General features: G+C 39.3%; 1 protein-coding gene across 1 annotated transcript; it reads left to right on the top strand.

Moving 5' to 3' along the window:
- The first annotated feature begins 11,647 nt into the window (after positions 1-11,647).
- LOC132681519 (F-box/LRR-repeat protein 21) lies at positions 11,648-23,540 on the top strand. The gene is made up of 7 exons (XM_060636081.3): positions 11,648-11,770; positions 12,114-12,168; positions 15,515-15,610; positions 17,820-18,183; positions 18,632-18,754; positions 21,874-22,045; positions 22,420-23,540. Exons 3-7 carry the CDS (start codon positions 15,528-15,530, stop codon positions 23,058-23,060), a joined length of 1,383 nt encoding a protein of 460 aa, XP_060492064.1. The 5' UTR covers positions 11,648-11,770; positions 12,114-12,168; positions 15,515-15,527; the 3' UTR covers positions 23,061-23,540.
- The last annotated feature ends 1,528 nt before the right edge of the window (positions 23,541-25,068 follow it).

The following is a 25,068-nucleotide window of genomic DNA, read 5'->3' as shown; positions in this document are numbered from 1 at the left end:
ATCCTCTTTCTGGAAAAACTGTCTGGGATTTGGGCTGGGAGTCAGACAAACTAAAGCTAAAAAAATAAGATAATATGAGGTCATCTGGTCAGAGAAATCCAACTAGAGATGCCTTCCCATTATTCTTCCTACTTTATAAGAGACTGCACTCTGAGATTTTAAAAGTGGAAACATTTGATTTAAAAATTATTTGGGTATATTTTTCTGCGTAATTCGGGAGAAGTCATTACCATCCTTGAGATATTTCTGTGGAATAATAGCAAAAACAAGTAAATTAAATTTAGGCTATTTGAAAATAGGTTTTATTACCACTTCCAGAACATAGGAGAATCTGAGTTTGTGAAAATGACCTTTGGTCAAATCCATTGACCTCATAGTCAAATTCATTATCTTCTGTGGTTGGATAATGTTCTAGCTAGTTCTATACTGAGAAAAATCGGGAAAAGTGCTAGAGAGGCTATCAATGTTGGATAAGAAAGTCTGTGATTTATTGATTAATGTTTTTAGCACAGTTTTCTAGGTACAGACATACCTTGCTTTATTGTGCTTTGCTTTGTTACTCTTTGCAGATCTGGTGGGGTTTTTTGTTGTTGTTGTTTTACAAACTGGTTTGTGGCAACCCTGTGTCAAGCAAGTCTCTTGGCAACATTTTCCAGGCAGCATTCGCTCATTTCATGTCTCTCTTTTTGGTAATTCTGGCAATATTTCAACCTTTTTCATTGTTATGATATTTGTTGTGGTAGTCTGTGAGTGGTGATCTTTGATGTTACTATCGTTAATAGTAGTAACTATTAGATTTTTAGTAATATATTTAGTAATCTATTAGTAACAAATAGATTTTTGGGGTGGCATGAACAGTGCCCACCTAAGATGGCAAACTTGATCAATAAATGTATGCGTTCAAGCTGCTCCAACTGACCATTCTCCTGTCTCCCTGTCCTCAAGCTGCCCTATTCCCTAAGGCACAACAATGTTGCAGTTTAGGCCAATTAATAACCCTGTAGGGGCCTTGACATTCAAGTGAAGGGAAGAGTCACACATCTCTCACGTTAAATCAAAAGCTAGAAATTATTACGCTTAGTGAGGAAAGCATGTTGAATTCTCAGAGAGGCCAAACACTAGGCCTCTTGCACCATACGGTTAGCCTAATTGTGAATGCATGGGAAAAGTTGCTGAAGGGAATTCAATTTTTTTTAATGTTTATTTTTTTTTGAGAGAGAGAGAGGGGAGAGAGACAGGTGTGAACTCTGTTCTATGGCTGATGGAACTCAGTGGTCACACCACAAATCAAGTAACCAGCACCCTACCCTTTTGACTCTGAGCTTACTTTTTTGGTTGATAGTCTCTGCTCAAAGTCATAAAAGTATATTTTTAAATTTTTTTAAAATGTTTATTCATTTTTGAGAAAGAGAGAGTGAGCGGGGTGGGGCAGAGAGAGAGGGAGACCCAGAATCTGAAGCAGGTTACAGGCTCTGAGCTGTCAGCACAGAGCCCAACTCGGGACTCGAACTCACAATCCGTGAGATCATGACCTGAGCCAAAGCGGGTCGCTTAACCGACTGAGCCACCCAGGCGCCCCTTGTTGCTGAAGGAAATTTAAAGTGCTACTTCACTGAACAAATGATATGAAAGCAAAACAGTCTTATTGCTGGTATGGAGAAAGTTGAAGTCATCTGGATAGAAGATCAAACCAGCCACAACATTCCACTAAGCCGAAGCCTAATCCAGAGTAAGGCCCTAACTCTATTCAATTCTATGAAGGCTGACAGAGGTGAGGAAGCTGCAGAAGAAAAGTCTGATGCTATTAGGTTTAAGGAAAGAAGCAAGCTCCATGGCATGAAAGTGCAGGTGAGGCAGCGTATGCTGATATGGAAACTACAACAGGTTTTCCTGGGGGATCTAACTGAGGCAGTTTGTGAAGGTGGTTTTACCAAAAGTAGATAAAATAGCCTTCTCTTGGAAAAAGATACCATCTAGGATTTTCATAGCTAGAGAGAAGTCCATGCCTGGCTTCAAAGGACAGGCTGACTCACTTGTTAGGAGCGAACGCAGCTGGTGACTTTGAGTTGCAGCTAATGCTCGTGTACCATTCCACGTATCGTAGGGCCCTCGAGTCATGCTAAATTGACTCTGCCTGTGCTCTCTAAATGGAACAACAGAGCCTGGGTGACAGCACGTCTGTTTACCACATGGTTCACTGCATGTTTTAAGCTTCCTGTTGAGACCTACCACTCAGAAAAGAAGGACTCCCTGCAAAATATTATTGTGCATTGACAGTGCACCTGGGTAATCAAGAGCTCCGATGGAGATGTAGAATGAGATTAATGTTGTTTTCCTGCCTGCTAACACCACATCCATTCTGCAGTCCGTGGATCAAGGAGTCATTTTGACTTTCAAGTCCTATTCTTTAAGAAATACATGTGGTAGGGGCACCTGGGTGGTGTAGTCAGTTGGGCGTCTGACGTCAGCTCAGGTCATGATCTCACGGTTCGTGGGTTCGAGCCCCGCTTCGGGCTCTGTGCTGACAGCTCAGAGCCTGGATCCTGCTGCAGATTCTGTGTCTCCCTCTGTCTGTGCCCCTCCCCCACTAATGCTCTGTCTCTCTCTCTCTCTCACTCTCAAAAATAAGGATTAAAAAAAATAAAAAAAATAAATATATGTTGTAAAGCCCTAGGTGCCATAGATAGTGATTCCCCCATAGCTGGATCTGTGCAAAGCACATTGAAAACCTTCTGGAAAGGATTCAGTATTCTAGATGCCATTAAGAATATTGGTGATTCATGTGAAGAGGTTAAACTATCAACATTCACAGGAGTTTGGAAGAAGTTGATTCCAGCCCTCCTGGATGACTGTGAGGGGTTTCAGACTTCAGTGGAGAAAGTCACTGCAGATGTGGTAGAAACAGCAAGAGAACAGAATTAGAAGTGGAGCCTGAAGATGTGACTGAATTGCTGTCATCTCGTGAGACAACTTGAATGAATGAGGAGTGGCTTCTCATGGATGCACAAAGAAAGTGGTTTCCTGAGGTGGAATCTACTCCTGGTGAAGATGCTGTGAAGATTGTTGAAATGACAACAAAGGATTTAGAATATTCCATACCCGTAGTCGATAAAGCTGTGGCGGGGTTTGAGAGGATTGGCTTCAGTTTCAAAAGAACTTCTGCTGAGGGTATAATGCTGTCAGACAGCATCACATGCTAGAAAGAAATTGTTCATAAAAAGAAGAGTCCATCAGTGTGGCAAACATCATTGTTGTCTTACTTTAAGAACCTGCCACAACCACCCCAGCATTCAGCAACCAACCGCCAGCCTGATCAGTCAGCAGCCATCAGCATTGCGGTTGGACCCTCCACCAGCAAAATGATGCCAACTCACTGAAGGCTCAATGATGGTTAGCATTTTTTAGCAATGAAGTGTTTTTATTTATTTAATTATTTTTAAAGTTTATTTCTTTTTGAGAGAGACAGAGAGAGAGAGCAAGAGAGAGAGCCTGCACGAGTTGGGGTGGGGTGCAGAGAGAGAGAGGGAGGAGACAGAGATTCCCAAGCAGTCTCCGTGCTGTCAGCACAGAGCCTGATGCGGGGCTCAAACTCATGACCTGAGCTGAAGTCGAGTTGGATGCTTAACCAACTAAACTGCCAGGCGCCCCAATAACAAAGTATTTTAAGTTAAGGCATATACATTTTTTAGACACAATGCTGTTGCACACTTAATAGACCACAGTATAGTGTAAACACAACTTTTAAACAATGTGAGCTGTAGTGAACATTATTATTGTGAGCACCTAGCTGTGTTGCACAACAGATGACTTGGTGGCTCACGGTTTGTTCCTTTGTACTGTTGCTTGTCCTGAATTGGTTACCATCATGGTTGATTGACAAACCTTCATGTTCAGGTTTGTGAGCCCAGTTTTTCAGTGTCCCCCAGTAACTTGCACTGGGAAACCAAGAAGTTCATTTGATTCAATTTATTTTGATATTTGCTTTATCACTGTGGTCCAGAACTGTACCTGCACTATCTCTAAGGTATGCCTGTAATTAATTTAAGGAAGTGCAACTAAATTATATTTAAGAGTCAATGAAGTAGATGCATCATCAATACCACTTGTTAAAGGCAACCTATGTACGTCATTCTACAAGTTTCATGTTTGTGAATTTTTCTGGATTGAAAATGAAAACTCTGTTCCAAAGGGAAATACATCAATATAATAAGAGCTTGACTGGGTTCTCTTCTGAAGCCCCTGTATAATAATCCTGCTAAAAGTAACGACTCGCTTTCAGGATATGACTCAACAGCAATTTTCTCTTAATGAAACACACTTCACTCACTAGTGGACGATGTCGTGATTTCCTCTCAGAGATTGGAAAAGTTCCCTAAAGGTAAGAAGGTATGATTGATGTTGAGAAAGGAAGATGGGTAACAAAATTTTCTCCGAAGAGAAAACCCTTTTTATGAAGCATAAGAGCAAAGATGCTTAACAAGAGTTTGAGGATCTAAACACACTCTTTTACTATGATTCAACCCAAATGGGTACATATGCTGTGAATCATCACTGTGGGAAGAAAATAGCTTCAGCTCTCGCACAGGAGATCTGCTCCCTCCTTTGAGAGGAAAGTCATTCCCCCTAAACCCAGAGCTGTGTGCATTCTCAAAAGCCTGGGCTTTCCCCCAAAGCCCATCTTAGATCCCATGCCATTCTAAGTACAGGATATACATGTGGTCAGGAAAGTGGTTTTGCTTAGATTTTTATCTGTACATGTTCTGCATACCTCATCCTATTTTTGAAAGGCGCAAATAGGAATACTCATAGGAAAGATTTGAAGATATAACTCTCCCTGTAAAATGTTGAGCTTTATACTTTTACTCCATACAGGGAGTCCTTACAGAGAAATGGAAAAATCAGCCTTGCTGCGCTCTGTTTTAATTTCTACTGTTGTAATTAATGTGATTACCACCACTGTCAAGCAGCCGTGTGGGAGGTGTGTGTGTGTGTGTGTGTGTGTGTGTGTGCGCGTGCAGCGGTGATGTGAGTTTCCTTTATCATTGTGAGCACCTACCTGTGTTGCACAAATGACTGTGGCTTACAGTTTGTTCTTTTGTACTGCTCTTCTCTCCTGGATTGGTTACCATCATTGCTGATTGGGAAACTTTGTCCATGTTTGTGAGCCTGTTTTTCAGTGTCTCCTTAATAACTTGGTAGCAAAGAGCTCTTTGGTAGTAAAGAGCTGCCCTATTTCTGTTCGAGTACTTGATTAGTTTGTTTGCCCGCGGTTTACTGCTATCCTATGGCATTTTAAATGTTACTTCTATTAAATATCGCGGTATTTTTCTATTTCCTCTGACGTTTCTAATTTATGATCTCATTGCAATTGACTGGCAATGCAGTATATTCCTTATGTTAGTGAACAATAATCATTAGGGAAAACAAAGTCAAATTAAACTGCTGTGTACTTAATTTTTAATTTTAGATATGTCGTTTTTAAAAGATTTTGAATTAGCCCAGGAAAGCTTGCCATAAATGAAGAAATTTAAATTTAGTATTTTGAAAGGGTTTACTGTTTTTTAATAAGAAAAACAGCTCAGTGTTACAATGTTCCGTTTGTTAAAAATACTAAGAAATTTTCATTTTTATTAATGACTACTTTTTGAAATGCCCTCAAAAATGGCTGGCCACCAGAACAGCTAGGAAACATGACCTACTAACCTACTTTTATTAAATTATTTGGAATGACTGTCCCTGTTTCTCTCAGTGATCCCAGATTTGTGCTGACAATCAAATTAACAAAACAGGTTTCACCTTTCATAAATAAAATGGCTGCAAAAAATGACCTCTAGATTGACAAAGTATTTACATGAAATGTTAGTTAAACAAAACCAGACAATAATTGCATTCATTGCTTTTTAAAACAAAATGTATTTGCAGAATTTTTTACTTGAATTACAGCTTTTAAAACCAGGTAATCTACAAAGTTGGAAAACCTAATTCAGTACATTTCATTATAAAGACTTTGCAGTGTAAAGGCTTGACTAGAAAAGCATAAGTGAAAAGCAACAGCTTAAAAAATAACTTTGCTTCTTTGTTTTAAGAAATGAAAAGTTCAGGGGCGCCTGGGTGGCTCAGTCGGTTGAGCGACTGACTTCAGTGACTGACTTCGGCTCAGGTCATGATCTCACGGCTCATGAGTTCGAGCCCTGCATCGGGCGCTGTGCCGACAGCTCAAGGCCTGGAGCCTGGTTTGGATTCTGTGTCTCCCTCTCTCTCTGCTCCTAACCCATTCGCATCCTGTCTCTGTCTCTCTCAAAAATAAATAAACATTAAAAAAAAAAAAAAAAAGAAATGAAAAGTTCAGACCCATGAGACCAGAAGAATACAAGGCTACTTCACACCTGATAAAATGTGGGATTAAGGAAATCGTGAGATCCACTTAATCCTCATGATTTTATTCACCCTTCAAAACAGGCAATGGCTTTGAATGAATGTTGTCAGTGATGACTAACCCTGACCCATTTAGAAGTGCTCATTTCATAATTCCCCCTACTTACAGGGGCTTCATGCCATGTCTGAATACCGTGAAAACAGCAGCAAATTCTGCCACATTTACAGAGACGCCGCTGGCATTTGTGGCTTAAAATGAATAGCCTTATCTTTTCGGTAAAGTTAAATGGTTCCTTTACTTCCTTTGGGGAAACTTAATCTAAAAGAATATGAAGTGAAAGCTGAATCTTTAGAAAATATTTAGAATATTTGGAAAATAGATTATCTTTTTAAATATTGAAAATCCGAATTCTTAAAAGAAAGGCAGGATGGATCTTCAGAGCATGTTTGTACTCAACTGAGACAAACTGTAACAAAGCAAATCTCGTTTTCTTTTAATGTTTATTTATTTTTGAGAGAGAGAGAAAGAGCAAGCAGAGGAGGGGCAGAGAGAGGATCTGAAGCAGGCTCTGTGCTATCAGCATAGAGCCCGACACGGGGCTTGAACACACTAACCGTGAGATCATGACCTGAGCTGAAGTCAGACGCTTGACTGACTGAGCCACTCAGGCATAACAAAGCAAGTATCTTTTTATGTAGGTATTGTGTTTGGCAATGTGTGAGAGGAAAAAAGTGGGAAATGTATCTGAATTTTTCTCTGCGAAGTGGACAAATTAATTAAATTAGGCATTTTTTCCCTGTCACATAGTCAAAAATAAAGACTTTTTATTAGGTAGCAAATATTACTGACATAATTCAAATGCATTTTTCTTCCCAATGGGGTACATTGGCAATTTCATTGCAGAGTTCTGAAATCATGTTTAATCTAATATGATTTAACTCTGTGTAGTTAAGAATTATCCTTACCCAAAGAGAGGCCTGGGCTTTATCCTCAGCTCCTATGGTATGATCCAAGTCCTTGGAATGTTCGGCCTGATAAGAGTATCTTTGTGTATCTGGAGCTTTGGGCCACACCAAATAGTCTAACAATGTGATTTATGGTGAGGGTTTTGGGGCGGGAGGTCTCATCTCAACATCTGGAGGGGCTATGGACTAAATAAAGGTCAGCCACACAGTCAACCATGTCTACGTGACCCAGCCCCAGTAAAATCTGTGGACAATAAGGCTCAGGTGAGCTTCCCTGCCTGGCAGTACTCCATGCATATCATCATACATTGTTGCCCGGAGAAGTCAGTACAGTCCACGACTCCACCAGGAAATGACAACTGGTAGCTCACATCTGGAACTCTCCTGGATTCTGCCCCATGCATCTCTTTCCTTCATTGACTTTAATCTGTAGCCTTTTGTTGTAATAAATCATAACAGTATAACAGCTTTCATTGATTTGTGTTAGTCCTTATATTGAATATATTGAATTTTCAGTCTGAGGGTGGTCTTGGGGACCCCTGAGCTTGTAATTGGTGTCAGAAGCAGGGTGGTCTTGGAGAGCCCTGATATCTACTGTTGGTATCAGGAGTGACTGCTGTCTTAGGAACTACCCCTCCCCAAACTTAAAAATATTTTGTAATTTTTTTTTTTTTTTTTTTTTTTTGAGAGAGAGAGTGCAAGCGGGGTAGGGGCAGAGAGAGAGGGAGACAGAATCTGAAGCAGGCTTCAGGCTCCGAGCTGTCAGCGCAGAGCCCGACATGGAACTTGAACTCATGGAGTACAAGATCATGACCTGAGCCAAAGTCAGATGCCCAACCCACTGAGCCACCCAGGCACCCGAACCCCTCCCCAAACATTATAAAACTCCCCAAAATGAGATATCTTTTTATACATGAGAATATTTTTGGTGAGATTTGGGTTGCACATTTTTACCAATGTGACAGTCATTCTGGCTGTTCCCAAACGTTACAGGTTTCTCCTTCCTAGGCATGTGGTAAGGTTACATTTTCTTACCCACTTAAAGGTAGGCATGGCCATTTTGACTAGCTTTTGCCAATAAGAGTGGAATTGACATACGGTTAGAAGCAGAAATTGCAGTATATTCATCCCACTCTCTCTTTCCCTTTGTGACAAAATGACAACTTGCTAGGTACTAACCACTCCATCCTCCTTGATCCTGGAAAGAAGACAGCAGGGCCCAGAGCTTTCACCTGAATTGTGAAAGAAATGTCGTATTACTGAGAATTAAACCTCTGTGGTGTTAAATCCCTGTGATTTGCAGTTGTTTGTTCCTGCAGAATAACCTAGACTATACTGATTCCCACTGCTAGAATCACTATCTGCTCAAAGCGTGACAAAATTACTACACAAAACTGCTGTTTAAAAAAAAAAAAAATTATTCCTAGCATAATTCTGTGCTCCTTAGTTTGAAATGAAGTACAGTAAAACCTTGGTTTATGAGCATAATTCCTGCCCCAAACATCCTTGTCATCCAAAGCATGTGTATATCAAAGTGAATTTCAAGAACTATTGGCTCAGTTGTGATCATGTGACATTTGGGATCACATACCGCTGGTATTGCAAGACATCCCTTGTTTATCAAGTAAAATTTTATCAGAAATGTTTGCTCATCTTTCTTTTTATTTAGAAAAAAATTTTTTTACATTTATTTATTTTTGAGAAACAGAGTGAGACAAAGTGTGAGCGGGGGAGGGGCAGAGAGAGGAGACACAGAATCTGAAGCAGGTTCCAGGCTCTGAGCAAGTGGTCAGCACAGAGCACGATGCGGGGCTCGAACCCACGAACTGTGAGATCGTGACCTGAGCCGAAGTCAGAAGCTCAACCGACTGAGCCACCCAGGTGTCCCTGAATGTTTGCTCATCTTGAGGAACACTCGCAGACCAAGTTTAGGAGAAAATCTTTGTGAATTTGGCTTAGGAAAAGATTTCTTAGTTTTGACATCACGATCCATAAAAGAACAAACTGATAACCTGAACTTTATCAAAATTAAAACTTACGCTCTTCAAAAGAAGAGGAAAAAGTCAAGCCACAGACTGGGATGAAAAGTAGTTATAAGTCCTATGTAAGAGAGTCAGCAGTATTAACTCCACCTTTAGTGCTCTATTTGTTTGTTCATGTCCCATTGATGACTCCTCTCTCCCCCAACTGTTGGGCTTCATGTCCTGGGACCCCTTGGAGATTAATATACTTACCTTAGAAATGCCCACCAAGGCCAGGATGGGGGGAAGCTTGCTTTGGCTCTCCTTGAATTTGTCTCTCCCTTTCCTGAATTTGTTGGAGATAGTCTCTCCCCTTCCTGTCATACAGATGGTGCCACGAGATCTAATGGAATTTTTGATGCCCATTAAATGCACATAAACCCCCTGAAATACACATGAACCCTTCTATCTCACTACAGTGCCCTTCTGCCAGTTCCCTTGCACTATAAAGTCTGTAGACTAAGGTCTACAGTCCAGACTTTATGGAGAATAATTGCACAGCTGGACTGTTGCCCAGCAGATCTTCCTTGTCTGTAAGTTACCCTGAAAAAAACCTCTGTGTTAACTGTATGGTGCGGCCTCCTTCATTTTTCAGTCTCAAAATGCATTCTTGGTTTGGGCAATACTTTCTAGTCCCTCCCCTAGCTTCTAACAGTCATATGTCTGATAGAGGAGTTGTACCTAGAATATATAAACAATTTTCCAAACTCAATAATGAGAAAAGCCAACGTATTAAAATTAGGCAAAAGATTTGAATAAACTCTTCACCAAAGGAAATGTAAAGATAGTAAATAACTACATGAAAAAATCAACATTGGGTGGCCTGGGTGGCTCAGTCAGTTGAGCATCTGACTTCCTCTCAGGTCAAGATGTCACGATTCATGAGTTCGAGCCCTATGACAGGCTCAGAGCTTGGAGTCTGCTTCAGATTCTGTGTCTCCCTCTCTCTCAAAAATGAATAAACATTAAAAAAAATTTTTTTAAGTGTGGGTTTGGATGTGATAGAAATAGATCTCCAATAAACTGTAGGCAGGAATGTAAAATAGCCTCCTTGGAAAACATACTGCCAGTCTTTAGAAGATTAACATATGCCTTATAGACAGCGCAGCTATTCCACTCCTGGGTATCTACCGAAGAGAAATGAAGGCATAACCATATACAAAAATACGTACAATAATGCTCACAGCAGCTTTGTTTTGTAACAGTCACAAACTAGAAATAATCCAAATATCCATCTTCAGGTGAATGGATACCCAAATTGTGGTATACCTACACAATGGAATACTACTCAGCAACAAAAAGAAAAATTACCTATGATACATCCAGTAACATGGATAAGTCTCAATACAATTATGCTGAGTGAAAACAGCCAGGTAAAAATAAGTACATACTCTATGACTCGATTTGAGAAATCATTTGAGAAATGATTTTTTGAGAAATGATTTTTGAGAAATTTGAGAAAATGCAAACTAATGTATAGTGTCAGAAAGCTGATGGGGGAGGAGATGAAGGAGGGATTACAGAGAGGCATAAAGAAACTTTTGGAAGATATGCATGTATTCATTATCTTGATTGTAGTGATTGTTTCAAGGATGTCAAAACTTACCAGATTCCATGCTTTAAGTATATGTGGTTTGTCCATTACACCTCAATAAAGCTGTTGGAAAAAAAAAATCTGGGGAAACAATTTGTGTCAGTTTGGAACTATGTCCATGATAAGCAACAATGGAAGTTCCAGAATATTATGTATAGTCTGACCTCAGACTTAAAAAAAACACAACTAATGATTAAGAAAAAGTAATAAAATCCTCACCTCTGTGTCCTTTTTTGGTGTATGTATTGAAGCTCAGGTAGTTTACACAATGGATTGCAGTGGTTAGCCCCAGGGAATGAGATGTGGCATAGGACAGGAAGGTAATATACACATATTTAACACCCAGCGGTTACCACTTTTGATATTTTAAGTTTCAGGTATTTGTATATTAATAAAGGTGTGCTCTTTTTTGGGAGGTTTTTTTCTAGAAAATGGAACTATTTGGTTGGGCGTCAGTTTTACGGCGTTTGTGGTCACAGAGGTGTAGCTAAAGAGCAGCAGGCAGATGACCTCCCACTCATCGCCTAGGGAGGCGCCCGGGGATCACGGAGCAGGTGCGCACTCGGGCGCGTCCCCCTCTCGAGAAAGGCGGGGCTGGGCGCATGCGAGGAGGGGCGGACGCGGGGCCTGGGCGGGGCTAGGGTGGAGGACACCGGCTGCTTCAGGGGTCTCGGTCCGCTACGCGGCGCCGCCAGCTCTGGGTGGGGGAGGGACACCGCAGCGCCGTCGGGGTGGGCGGGTCCTGTCGAGCAGCACGGCCCGGGGACGCCGCCGAGTCGCGCGCGCTGCAAGCCCCGAGGTTACGTGCGTGAAGGTAGCATTTCCTTGTGGGGGTCGCGGTGGTCTTCGAGGAGTGCGCCTCCTCCTGCTTAGAAGGAGACGCGGGCCGGAGGCCGGGTCCTGCTTCCGGCGGGTGGAGACCCGGAGGCGCCGGCGGTCCCCGCGCTTTATTCCGGGCATGAGGAGGCGTGACCTGGCACCCCCGCGGGGGTCGCCCGAGGCTGGGGGGTGGCGGGAGCCCCGAGGAGCGGCCGCACCCCGGATCCCGGCCCCCAGGCGCCTTGCAAACCCGGCATTTGATTTGCCCCGAGGTGGGGTCGTCTGGCGGGTTTTACAGCCTCGGGTGGTTCGCTCCTCACGTGTGTGTCTTTCCACAGGGACCTGCGCAGGACCCGCGTGCGCGAATTCAGTAATTTTCTTCCTCTGTGGAGGGTAAGCTTTGAGAGGGCCGTCCGCAGCCTCCCGCGGCCGTCGGGCGCGCACTCGGGGATATTGTTTTTACGGTAGTTGCGGAAAATGCGCAGTGGTCACGGGTCCGCGTGGTCGCTTTTGCGCGACTGCCGGGGTGGGGGGTCGGGGGGAGGTTCCGGGAGGGTAGCGGCGGAGTTTATGTTTGCCATAAAGAGATGTCGGAGACAGAGGTAGACTTAGACCTTTCCCGCGACTTGGGACATTCTGCACTCAAAGGGGACTCGTTTTGTCTTGGCCCGTGTGCCCGGAAACTTTTCCCAAAATGTGAAGTTGAATGGATTAGGAGGATTTTCTCAGGAAAAAAAAAAAAAAAATGTTGCAAAATGCTTTCTTGAATCCTTTGTTTTAACTGTTAGGTCTTGGACCCTCCCCAGTTCTGAAGGCTTCTCCTGGTCTGGGACCTGGCCTGCCTTTTCTCTTTCAGAGTCTGGCTGCAGAGGTTGGGGATGGGGAAGGAGAGTAAAAAGCTTACACAGCCCTCCTCCATCCAGGGATTCTAACAGATTGCCCAGTTCAGGTTCTATATAACCCTCTCCTTGCATCTCAAAAGGTGTTTTCAATCTACACATATTTGGAAAATTTCAGTTTTCCTATGAGTCATTAAAAGGAAACATGCCTATTTTAAAATTTAAAGGTTTTTTTTCAATAAGCATATCTTAAGGGCACAGAGAGACTTTTGAGAGAGTATAAAAAATTGCTAAATCAGTGGTGAGAACACCAAAATGCTGGAATCACTGCTTTAGGAAAGATTTTATTTGACATAATACTTTTTGTCTTATTGAACCCTCGATGATACTGTAAATGATATTCATATTTTTTTGAAATTGCAGTTTTTAGATTTAGAAGGCAGCTGAGGTCATGTGGATTGCAAAGACTGTAAATATTTTTTACAATATTTCTAAAAAAATTATGTTTTGTTTTCTACCTGGATGATAAACTCTGGGGAAGAAATGTTGGCCCTTAGCATAATTGACTCTTCCATTAGAAAGCCATGTGTTTTTTGGGGTGTCTGGGTGGCTCAGTCAGTTAAGCATCTGACTTCATCTCAGGTCATGATCTCACGATGTGGGTTTGAGCCCCACCATCAGGTTCTGTGTGCTGAGAGCTCAGACAGAGTCTGGAGCCTGCTTCCCATTCTGTGTCTCCCTCTCCTCCTCCCCCCCCCCCCTCCAAAAAAAAACAAATAAACATTAAAACAATAAAAAAATAAAAAAAGAAAGCTATGTGTTTTAAAGCTGATCTTCAGCCCATCTGTCCAGGCCCCACCTTTCTTGTCATTGCACCCATGATTAGGATTTCAGACCCCTTAGCAGATGCCTTTTAATCTGTGGTAGCAGCAATGAGATTTCTAGTTTGCTGTTTTAGAAAGCAGCTTAAATAAAGGACATTTGATAATAATTTCTGTTCATTTTCATGTTGCTGCTTCCAACAACTTTGTCTAGGGTTTTAGGTAGTTTTGAATCTTCTGTTATCTGTAATATTCACACAGTATTTCTAGCATTGTGATGACTGAAAACTTGAAACTTTCTAAAATACTTCCTGTGTATTCATTTAACCAATTCTGGAAGAAGTGATGATGCAAAAGATAGTTGTTTCCATTGCTGCCACCAGATTGGCTTCAAGATGTTCATTTAATGTCTTTGAGAATGTTCTTCTCAAGAATACTGTTGGAGATTTCTTAAATACTCTTAGAGGATCCAATTCACATGTTCACCTGTTCCGCCAAATTAGTAAAGATAACAAAAAAGGAAATTGGGTTAGGGTGATTAGGCCACTAAGTGGATTTTGAGTCATTGTTACATTCTTTGCTGAATGCTAATAAATCTTTTCAAACTCTAGACTTGCACTAAAGATCAGTGTCAAGCTATCCTTTTTTGGAAGTTTGGTTTATCACTTGATGGGGTCCCATAGTCTGATTTTATGTTCTTCTGTGGCTCACAATTCCAGATAGTCACTCTGAAACAGCAAACAAGTGTCCTCAGTACCCAGGGAAGTAGTTCATCTGATTCTGAAGACTCCAGTGAATTGATCGGTGATAGGTACTTACTTACCATCTTCTTAGGGGTTTTAGATAGTAATTCACTGTTGTGGTACCCTTGCTAGATTACTGCTGTATTCTCCAGCATACACAACGGCCTGCAAACACAGAATTAGTCAACTTGATACCTCAGCAGAAAATTTTCTGCAGTAAATAAAATTGTGTGACATCTGATGAGGGGACTACAGGTCATTTACCTTTCCCTTATTTTTGTGATATTCCTTTGAAAATGTGCCAGTAGCTCCTTTCTGCCTACTTCCGGAGTGGAATACAAAGTGGGAGAACCAGCCTTGCCATTAGCTTGTAAATAGTAGTTCAGATAGTAGTAGAACAACGGGTAGTGGTGGGGAAATGAAATTGTGGATGTTAAACTCAAATATGTTTTCCCTATCTGTGCTCCAAAGCTCTGTGTTAGGAGTTGGATTCAGAGAGAAATTGAGAGCTGGCAGGTAGTAGATAGCAGCTATTAGAAATTTTTAGTGGATTAATAGATTGCCCCCCACCACCTCCTCTGTATAGTTGAATTTGGCTTATGAAAGTAGTAAGAATGCATTTATTTATTTATTTTTTTTTTAATTTTTTATTTTTTTTACTTTACGACATTTATTCATGATGCCAAGGCAGTGAATTTTATCCCGATGTAGACCTGTTACTGTTTTCTTCTATGTGCATAGAATGCCTCCAACTCTGGTAGGTCACTGTGCCTAAAATTGGTCAGACCTCAAAGATGTTAGGAATGAATCGATTATGAATGAATCAGTTATATCTATCAACATCAGTGAAAAACTTAAAAAACCACAAAAGCATGTGTTAATAGGAGACTAGTCAAATGATATTTGATAAAAATTTATGTCTTCTTATTTAATTATCATTACTCTAGTGGCATTATGTGCTCCTAAAAACTGGAACTGAAAGATTTAACACAGCCCATAAGCAACTACATAAAATCTTGGACTACTTAAACTTTCTGTAATATCTCTCCATACATGCTCATTAAAATATGAATTTTCAGAACTCTCTGATTGATCGCAGCCTTCTGAGTAGAACCTCCAGTCTAATTTTGAGTGGTGACGTTCCCACTAACCAGCCGAGTTGTTTTTATGGACTGGTTTCCTCCCAAGTAGAAAATAATTGTTTGGGAATCAATAATTGCTAAACAAAATCCTTCAATGTAATGCGATCGTATCTAAATATCCTAAGCATAAGAATTATTGGATTTTTCCTTATATATTCTGATGAATGTATTTTTGTGGTATTTTGCCAAGCTAGGAAGTGAAATCACATGGATGTTGGTGAGTACCCCATGGCAGCTGTTACTTCATGTGGTTCGTTTGGAGTGAACTATAACTTGGAAGCCTCCTTTAGGTAAGAAAGTTGGAGTTTGAAAGAGAAATCACCAATTCTTTTCAATGATCATGTATGTTTAGGTTAGAATTTTTATGTCATGGTTTTCAAGCTAATAAAGATTAATTTGTCTTGCCTTCTAACATATATTTTAATGGTGCTTCCTGGAACTAGATTGTATAAAATTTATGATTTGTGGGGGCACTGGATGGCTCATTCACTTAAACGTCCAACTCTTGATCTCAGCTTAGGTCTTGATCTCAGGGTCATGAGTTCAGGCCCTGTGTTGGGCTCCATGCTGGGTATGAAGCCTACTTAAAAAAAAAAAACAAAAAAAACCCCAACTTTGTGGATGGGTTTTATACTCTGAAAATAAATGTACACAAGGAAAAGGGAAATGAAATGTTATTTTTAACAGAATTACTGGTATTCATCTAATATCTGTTATTTCTGGTGATTTTATCAGTGAATTGGCAATTTAATATTTTACTGAATAAACAAAACAATCCATGTTATGTAGAATCAGATTTAATGTGTAGCACAATCCCTTTGTTTACAACTGCAAGGCAGTTTTCTAACCTGATACTTAGATGAAATTTTCATTTGGCTTTCGGTTTCACTGCTTTTCCAGTGAGGGATTATATTAGCGACAACTTTTTTGGTGATAATTTGTAAGATTTTAACAATACATTCTGTAAGCTTACCGAATAAAACACGTACAGGCAAAATGTTTATAAATGTGCTCTCAATTTAGGATCCACTGTACATTCTTTTACCTTACTTGGGCCATTGGATTTCATTTTAGGGCATTAAAATTAAAGAGTAGGTCAGCCCTTTCAAAATAAGTGTATTTTGGAAAAAGAAAACAAAAATAAGCATATTTTGAATAAGCTTTGAATTATTGATGGTAGCAGTTTGATATACTTTATGTTATGTCACTGGACCGTTTCTCAGTCATGCGCATAACTGGTTGATTCATACTAAAATGTGTGTGGTAGCTCTTGAGATATACCTTTGCAACTATTTTTGCTTTTCATTTTAGTTTTCCAAACCCTAAAGATGACATTTCATTTTTGTAGCAACTGAATAGGTCTGTCCTGCTTTTGGGATCCAACTTTCTCCTGTAATTAAGAAATGTTTCACATCATACAGAGATATATATATTTCTAATGTTCAGGGATGAAAAGAGGGTTAAATAGTCTACCAAAGTTAAATAAAGTTCAGAACCACTCTTAGCATTATTTTGCCTCTGAAATAATTGTGTGCTTAAACACTTTGGATTCTTACGTAGAATGTACGTACACACAAGATAACCTTATATACTTGGGTATATCTGGACCTGAAATTTGCTGGAACTTAGTTGTGTCTCAAGCTGGCTAATACCTAGAGATTCATCATGTCTTTTTGTTGGAGAAGACTACTCATTCCTTTGCTATTGAGCATCAGGTGCATTGCTTACAAGGCTCTGTCCCTGGTGTGTCCAGCTTCAGTAGAGCTCCTTTGTCCTGGGTGTCACCTGAAAATTGTGCTTCAATTTAAGAAATGAAATTAGTTCAGAAGAAGGCACTGGACAATTTAATATAACAACAATGACTGCAACAATGATTAAGCCTTTACTATGTTCCAGTACTTAGGGTACTCTAATCCTCACAACAGCTATTCTCCCTGCTCTTCAGATGAGGAAACTGAGGCTTAAATTTGCTCAGACAAGATTGCATGGTTAGTAAATGGCCCGGCTGGGACTTTTCCAGGCCTATGCTTTTGATTATGTTTTACTGTCTTTCAGAACCCCCAGGAGTTGTTAGCACAATTGCACTGTGATGCTTTCTTCTCTGTAGAAGTTAGTAAGAGTACAGTAATTGACCAGGAATGAGCCTGGGACACACACTGCTTCCATAGACGTTTCCTTTTAGAAGCCTCCCCAACCACTCCCTCCCATTCACAAACTCAATCACATACCATTGCTTTATTCTTCCAGTGCGACTTGTCCCAATTTCAGGGATGGCATTTCTCATGCTATTTCACGATTTGACCATAGCTCTTTGAGAGCAAGTTCTCTCTTACCTCTATATCCCTAGCATGTCGCAGTACCTATCAATGCAGGAAAGTAGATTGCTATTAAAATTTGTTAAACTGTTTTTCATTTTCTAATGTTAATCCATACAATTAGAAGACACATGTCTAGGAAATGAGGAAAGTATTATCACTTAACATCTTTTGATGTTTACAGAATGAAGAGGAACAGTGTATCTGTTGTGAATAAAATTGTCCAGTCTTCACCAGCAGTGAAACAACCAAAAGTTGGGTTCTACTCTTCTCTCAGCCACACCCACATGCACACTGTTCTAGACTGGGGGAGTTTGCCTCACCACGTAGTATTACGCATTTTTCAGTATCTTCCTTTAATAGATCGGGCCCGGGCATCTTCAGTATGTAGGAAATGGAATGAAGTTTTTCATATTCCTGACCTTTGGAGAAAGTTTGAATTTGAACTGAACCAATCAGCAACTTCATATTTTAAGTCTACACATCCTGATCTCATTCAGCAGATCATTAAAAAGCATGCTACCCATCTCCAGTATGTCAGCTTGAAGGTAAGAAAAGTCTTAAATAGAAACGACTTGCATTTTGTTAATGTCATTTTTTTTGTAGATCTAGATCCCAATATTGAAGCGGTCAATGAAGTTTGCAGGATTTTTATTCTGAACAATTTCCTGTTTTTCTGTAGTTATTTGCATAGATTGAGGTAAAGAACTTGAGCTATAACTTAAACTTCATTTTGCTTCCTCTGGATTGTACTACTAAAATTCAGGTCATTGTAGAGGATTTGAAAGCATGGAGCACCTAAAAAGTTACTGTGTCACTAGCTCTATTTCTCACTTTTTGTCTGAGACCTTTTGTATAAAGAAAAAATACTAATTTGTTTTATAGCTTGACGGGATAAATACAGTTTTGCAATTGAATTCTGTTAAATAGTTATATTGCCAATAATTTTCTGATAACTTACCTTCAGGAGATTAAGATTTAAAATTGTCTTTGTAGGTTGACAGTAGTACTGAATCAGCAGAAGGTGCCTGTGATATACTTTCTCAGCTGGTAAACTGCTCTCTCCAGACCTTGGGCTTGATTTCGACAGCCAAACCAAGTTTTATGAATGTGTCAAAGGTAAAGATGCCAGGCTTTTTTGTGAGATAAACAAAAGTTCTCAAATATTTCAATCTAGGCAAAAAGGATTCTTTTACTAGAAGTAGATGGTGTCTTCCTTATATTCAGAGAGTTACTTGAGGCAGTTTTCTCTTGACTAGCACGTATTTTTGCTGAAATAGCTTATGCATGGTTTCATTCTTTACATATATTTTGTAATTTTAATAATTGTTTCTACAGTAGCTATCGTTAATGTAAAATTCAGATGTTGTGCTTAGGATTTTCAAGTGCCTTTCTTAGTTTCTTTGAATATAGAGTGTGTATGGCCAATAGTGGATGTTTTTCTTGTAATTCTACAGCTTCTGCATTGGAGGTAGAACAGCATAATTCTAAATGAACTATACCAATTAGGATGATATTGGTTTCTATAAAATAGAAACTCTAAAACGATAGTAGCTTACACAACATGGCTGAAGTTTATTTCTCTTACATTAAAGAAATCTATGCATGAGCATAGCTGGGTGAAGCTGTTGGGATCTCGAGCCCCTTCCATGCATTCCATTTTCTTTAAGGCATTTTCTTCATTTTCACCGTCCAGGATGGCTTTCTGAGCTCCAGCTATCACATCCTGTTCTAGGCAGCCAGGTGGAAGAAGTGGGGAAAGAAGGGTACGCCCCCTGCTTTTCAAGGACGCTAGCCATGAGCACCACATAATGCTTCTGTTGGTATGTCAGGGGCCAGCACTTAGCTGTGGGGCCACATCAGGTTTCTGTTTGATGAGGAATATTTCTTAGCTCGCTGGTAATGTGCCCAGCTAAAACTTGAGACTGGATTACCAAAAAAGAAGGGATGAATGGTTGTTAGGAAGCAGTCAGCAGTCTCTGCTGCATAAACTAGTAACTGTCTTCATTCAGGCTTCAGCTTGGATGCCATCTCTTCAGACAAGCATTCCTTGACCAATTTTGCTAAAACAGTGCCCCCTCCCCCAGTTACACTCCACTATATGTCAATATTTTCTTTATAACATTCATCAGTGCCTGAAATTACCTTATTTATTTAGCATGTTCATTCTCTTCTCCTAGAACAAAATGTAAGTTTTTTGAGGGCAAGGGTTCTATTTTGTTTATTTACCACTGTAAACCTAGAGTTAAGTAGTGCCTGGTATGTAATAAACACTAAATTACGGGTGCCAGTAAAACTGGCTAATGGAAACCTTCCTGTTGAAGAGGACCGAGGAATAGTAGCATCTTCTCTCTCATAAACTGGGTCATGGCTCTCAAGCATTTCCACTAGCTTGTTTATCTTTTTAAGAGACAGGGAAAATGGGTCATTTGGGGATTAGAGTAATATAAGCCATCCGATGGAAACTTACTACTTCTAAACAGTTATTTCCTTGTATATGAATGATGGAATCAGATTAGCCTGAAATTGTTAGATTCTAAGCTGTCTCAAATGCAGCCCATCAGCATCTTTTCTGGGTAAGCTGATGCAGTCACGAGGGTGAGGCAACAGTGATTAGCAGACTTCCTATCAAGCTCTGCCTTTACAGTTAAATGAGTTGAGTGGCTTCCGGTAAAGTTGTGTATCTCTCTTGAGTGTCAATTTTTTTCACTTGTAAACTGAGGAAATATAAAATACAAGGACAGTATTTTGTTAGGCATAGGCGTAGAGAGTGCTTGCTGAAGGAATATATGGATACGATAATGAAGTGTGTACTCCAATGCTTAAAAACATCCTTCAGGACCATAAGGGTCCATTGAGAGTTGATGAAAGGGAAAGTAAACCTTAAATTTCTTAAGGAAAACGTGATGTATTTCTCTAATAATTTTTGGCACAATAAAATTTGGTAAAGAGATCTAGCTAGCCACCGTTTAAAAATTTATATACATCAATTTACAATTAGTATAAACCAGTGTGCTTGATTATAAATGAACTGAGACATAACCAGTTTGGTCATTCTTTTTTTAAAAATTTTTGTAATGTTTATTTATTTTTGAGAGAGACAGAGCACAAGCGGGGGAGGGACAGAGAGAGAGAGAGAGACAAAGAATCTGAAGCAGGCTCGAGGCTCTGAGTTCTCAGCAGAGAGCCTGACATGCCTGACATGGTGCTCAAACTCACCAGCTATGAGATCATGACCTGAGCCAAAGTCCAAAGCCTGTTGCTTAACCAACTGAGCCACCCAGGGGCCCCTCCAATTTGGTCGTTCTAATAGGAGTAATAGAACCTTTGGCAGAATCTGGATGGACTTTGAAAAAGGGAAAATGATCATGCATGGATTTGGTTTTCAGTCTATCTGTCAAAAATTTTGAAATTGTATGCACTTTGGAGTCTTTATTTAATTTTCTACAAAAGGCATATCACTAAAGAATAAGATTATTTATTTATTTATTTATTTACTCATTCATCAACAAATATTTATTGATCTCCTACTATGTGCCAGATATTATTTTAGGTACTAGAAATACAGGAGTGAATAAAACAGATGAAAAATTTGTTTATTCTATGGCAGGGGTTGAAAAGATTCAGACAGTCAGTAGTTTAGGCTCCACAGGCTGTAGTTCTGCAGCTCCTCATCTCCAGCATGGTAGTGTGAAAGCAGACACGGACAGCATGTAAGTGAAGGAGCACAGCTGTGTGCCAGCCACACTTTAATTGTGAGCACTGGAAGTTTCATATAATTTCCACATGTCACAAAATATTATTCTTTACAAAACTTTTTTCAGCCGCTTAAAAATATAAAAAACATTCTGAACTCAAGAGACATGCAGTAACATACTAGGTTGGATTTGGCCAGCAGATCATAAGTTGCTAGCCCCTCTTCTAGGAAATAAATATAATTATATCCTTTTAATATTGGCAATCACATTCTTAAGATGGAAAATAATTGGAAGATGTGTGTATGAAATTTTGGAAACCTTCTTCCTTTTTTACCATTCCATTTATCAATTGTAAAAGTATGAAAGTATACTTTGTCTTCTACTGACTAATGGTGTCATGAAAAACAGTAACATATGTTGATTGCTTTTACTGTGTTTTTGTTAGTAAGTGTTGATATAAGTAGTTTTAATGGCCTATTTGATTGAAGCTTTAGATGTTTGAATAATGTTTCCACAATTCTTTCCTTATTGCCGCGGAAGTCTCATTTTGTGTCAGCACTTACAGTTGTTTTTGTCAACTCAAAATCATTATCATCGGTCAAAATTGAAGATACACCAGTGGATGATCCTTCACTGAAGATTCTCGTGGCCAATAATAGTGACACTCTAAGACTCCTAAAAATGAGTAGCTGTCCTCATGTTTCATCTGATGGTACACTATATCTTTTTAAGCTTTTTTGATGTTTTTTTTTTATTATACTAATAGTCACAATGTAATTTCATACTGAAAAGTACATGCTTATGAAACAATTGAAAAAGTAATATTTTTTCAAAAGAAGTCTTAATCTGTAAACTAGGCATAGTTTAAATTGCATCTAAAAGTATTTTAGTCGTAGGTATATTTTATTATACATATATTTTTTATTACTACATATAATTATATGCCTGTATCTTGGCATCCATCTCAAATCATTTCATGTCTATTTTGGCAAATAATGAATAACTAATGTCAAATTTAGATTTATGAAATGTTGTATTAGTATCAGTAATTCTTGGTTCTTAAAAGTTTTTCCCTGTTTCCTGCAGGAATCCTTTGTATAGCTGACCATTGTCAAGGCCTTAGAGAATTGGCATTGAATTATTACATTCTAAGTGATGAACTTCTCCTAGCCCTTTCAAGTGAAACTCATGTTCGCCTTGAACATCTTCGAATTGATGTTGTGAGTGAAAATCCTGGACAGGCTGAATTTCACACTATTAAAAAACAAAGTTGGGATGCACTTATTAAACACTCCCCTGGAGTTAATGTTGTTATGTATTTCTTTTTATATGAAGAAGAATTTGAGGCATTCTTCAGAGAAGAAACCCCTGTTACTAACCTTTATTTTGGTCGTTCGGTAAGCAAAGCAGCTCTAGGCCGGATAGGTCTTAACTGTCCACGACTAATTGAGTTAGTGGTATGTGCTAATGGTCTTACTCTTGACGATGAACTTATTTGCATTGCTGAATGCTGTAAAAACTTAACAGCCTTGGGCCTCAGTGAATGTGAAGTGAGTTGCAGTGCATTCGTTGATTTTGTAAGACGGTGTGGGAAAAGGCTGACCCACCTCTCCATAATGGAAGACGTTTTGATCCCTGATGGTAATTATAACCTAGATGAAATTCACACTGAAGTCTCCAAATACTTGGGAAGAATATGGTTCCCTGATGTCCTGCCTATCTGGTAATTAGCTACCAAAGATTCTTAATTTTTTTTTTATTGGTAAGATAAGCTTCTTTCTGTCTATGCAAATGTAAATTTTAAGATGCATTGTTGAAATATTTTAGGTAAGGTATATTAACATTTGCAAATTGTCTTAATGGATTGCAGCAAAAACATTTGAAAAAAAAGTAGGAGAAATTTTAAGAGCGAGAAATATCCATAAACAGGGCTTAGATCCTGTATTGTGGATTAGGTAGCTGATATGCTAAATGCTATCAGTGGTTTGTAGATGAGTTCCTCAGCCTTCCTTGAAGGGATATTTTAGCTTGCTAAATAAATTTATAATATTGAGCTTCGGATCCCTAAATTATGATGTTTATAACTTTATATTGCTTTAATTACTTCTCTTTTATCTTGGTATTAGTGTGTTTTACAAGATATGTAGTATTAAAAACTAAGAGTAAAATAAAAGTATAGTTACAGAGGCTGACTTAATTGTACTTAATTTTTAGCACTATATAAGATCATATTATAATTCAGTAAACCATTTCTAATTTCTAATACACTTTGAATTCTTTATTACGTTAGCTTGAGAGAAAATGCGCATTAGATTAAAATTAATACTAATTGTTAATAAAAATATTCTAATTGTTCATTGATTAAATATGCTTCTGAAAATTTTAAAAAGTAAATTTTGCAGAGTGTCTTTGGGAGGGAATCAGCATTTACTGACCTAATCCTCTGTATCTAAAATTGTCCCAGAGGTCCTTTGCAGAAGTGATCTTCTAATTTCATTAGTGACACAACTAAAACTCTTTAGTAGTTATGTATTGACTTGAGGGTGAAGATATATGCTTAAAATGACCTACAAGACCCTACATAGTGTGGCATTTCCCTAATTGTACCAAACTTCCCCTTGGCCCTTCTCCATTGTCTTTCACTTCCTTAAGACTGCCATGCACTCTCTAGTCAGAGGGCGTGAGGATGTGTTCTTCTTTCTGCTTAGATTACGGTCTTTGCTCCCTCAGATCTTTTCTTTAGATGTCATTCCTTCAGGGAAGCTTCTGACTTTCCACACTCTGTGACTTCTGTTTGTGGCACTCAGCATTATTGAAATTTGCCATTTGCTTCTATGATTATTATCTGTTAATTCTACTGCACTGTAAGCTTTATCAGTGCAAGATCACTGTTGGGTTTTGCTCACTGTTGCATGCTAGCATGTAGCATAATACTTAGCAAATAGTAGACTCTCAGTAAATTTTACTTAGGTACTTGCATTTCCAGACTTGTTCCCTTATGCCTTCCCTTAATATCTTGTTTCTTTCTCAGAAAGCAACTTAAAAAGTTGCTTCATCTAAACTTAAAGTAAAAAGAAAAAAGAAATGTTTATTACTTTACAGTTCTGAACATTTTTTAATTAGGAAAAAATTTTAAATATTCTCACCTGTTAAAGAAATTAGAATAGAATACATTGTGGTTTGTACGTGGTAGTTTTTTTTTAAAGAGCATATTTTAGATCTGCCTTTTTTAGAGCGTGTATTTGTGCAAGCATTCTCAGCCCTGCCCCCGTGTTCTTTCTCAGGGCAAGCTGTGTAAGAGCGGGCATCTTACCTCATTTACTTTTGTGTTTGAGACTCTCAGACTGGTGTGTGGTACATTAGTATACCCTCAGTAAGTGGGAGTGGAGCTCATATACTGGTTAAAAAATAAAACCAGTTTCTTAAAGACAGTTGTTACTATTGCAGAGCATGTCCTTTATACCTTAAGATTCCAGGAGACTACAGAAGCGGCATATAAGAAGGCACTCAAAGTCTGGTTAGGATAACGGGACAAACATAAAAGGAAATAGGATAACCAAGATGGAGGGTCGGGCTGGTTGAAGATCAGAGTGATGGTGGAAATAGTGAAGAGGTAAACTTTCGGTCTCACCGGGTATTACTCTAACATGACATGGTGGAGGAGTCAGGGAGGAGTATATATACCTGAATGGTAAGGTGGTGGGATGCCAGTGGTGGTTTCACCAGAGAGCAAAG

This window comes from Panthera onca, chromosome A1, assembly GCF_046562875.1.
Source record: "Panthera onca isolate mPanOnc1 chromosome A1, mPanOnc1 haplotype 2, whole genome shotgun sequence".
NCBI lineage: Eukaryota > Metazoa > Chordata > Mammalia > Carnivora > Felidae > Panthera > Panthera onca.
The sequence above is the reverse complement of the archived record's forward strand: the minus strand, read 5'-3'. Positions and strand labels throughout refer to the sequence as shown.

Excerpts from the sequence above, each read along its gene's own strand:
- LOC132681519 (XM_060636081.3), top strand. The coding sequence starts at position 15,528 with ATGGATGTTGGTGAGTACCCCATGGCAGCTGTTACTTCATGTGGTTCG. Across the intron at positions 15,611-17,819 it reads AACTTGGAAGCCTCCTTTAG|AATGAAGAGGAACAGTGTAT; the intron begins GTAAGAAAGTTG and ends TGATGTTTACAG. Across the intron at positions 22,046-22,419 it reads TCCTCATGTTTCATCTGATG|GAATCCTTTGTATAGCTGAC; the intron begins GTACACTATATC and ends TGTTTCCTGCAG.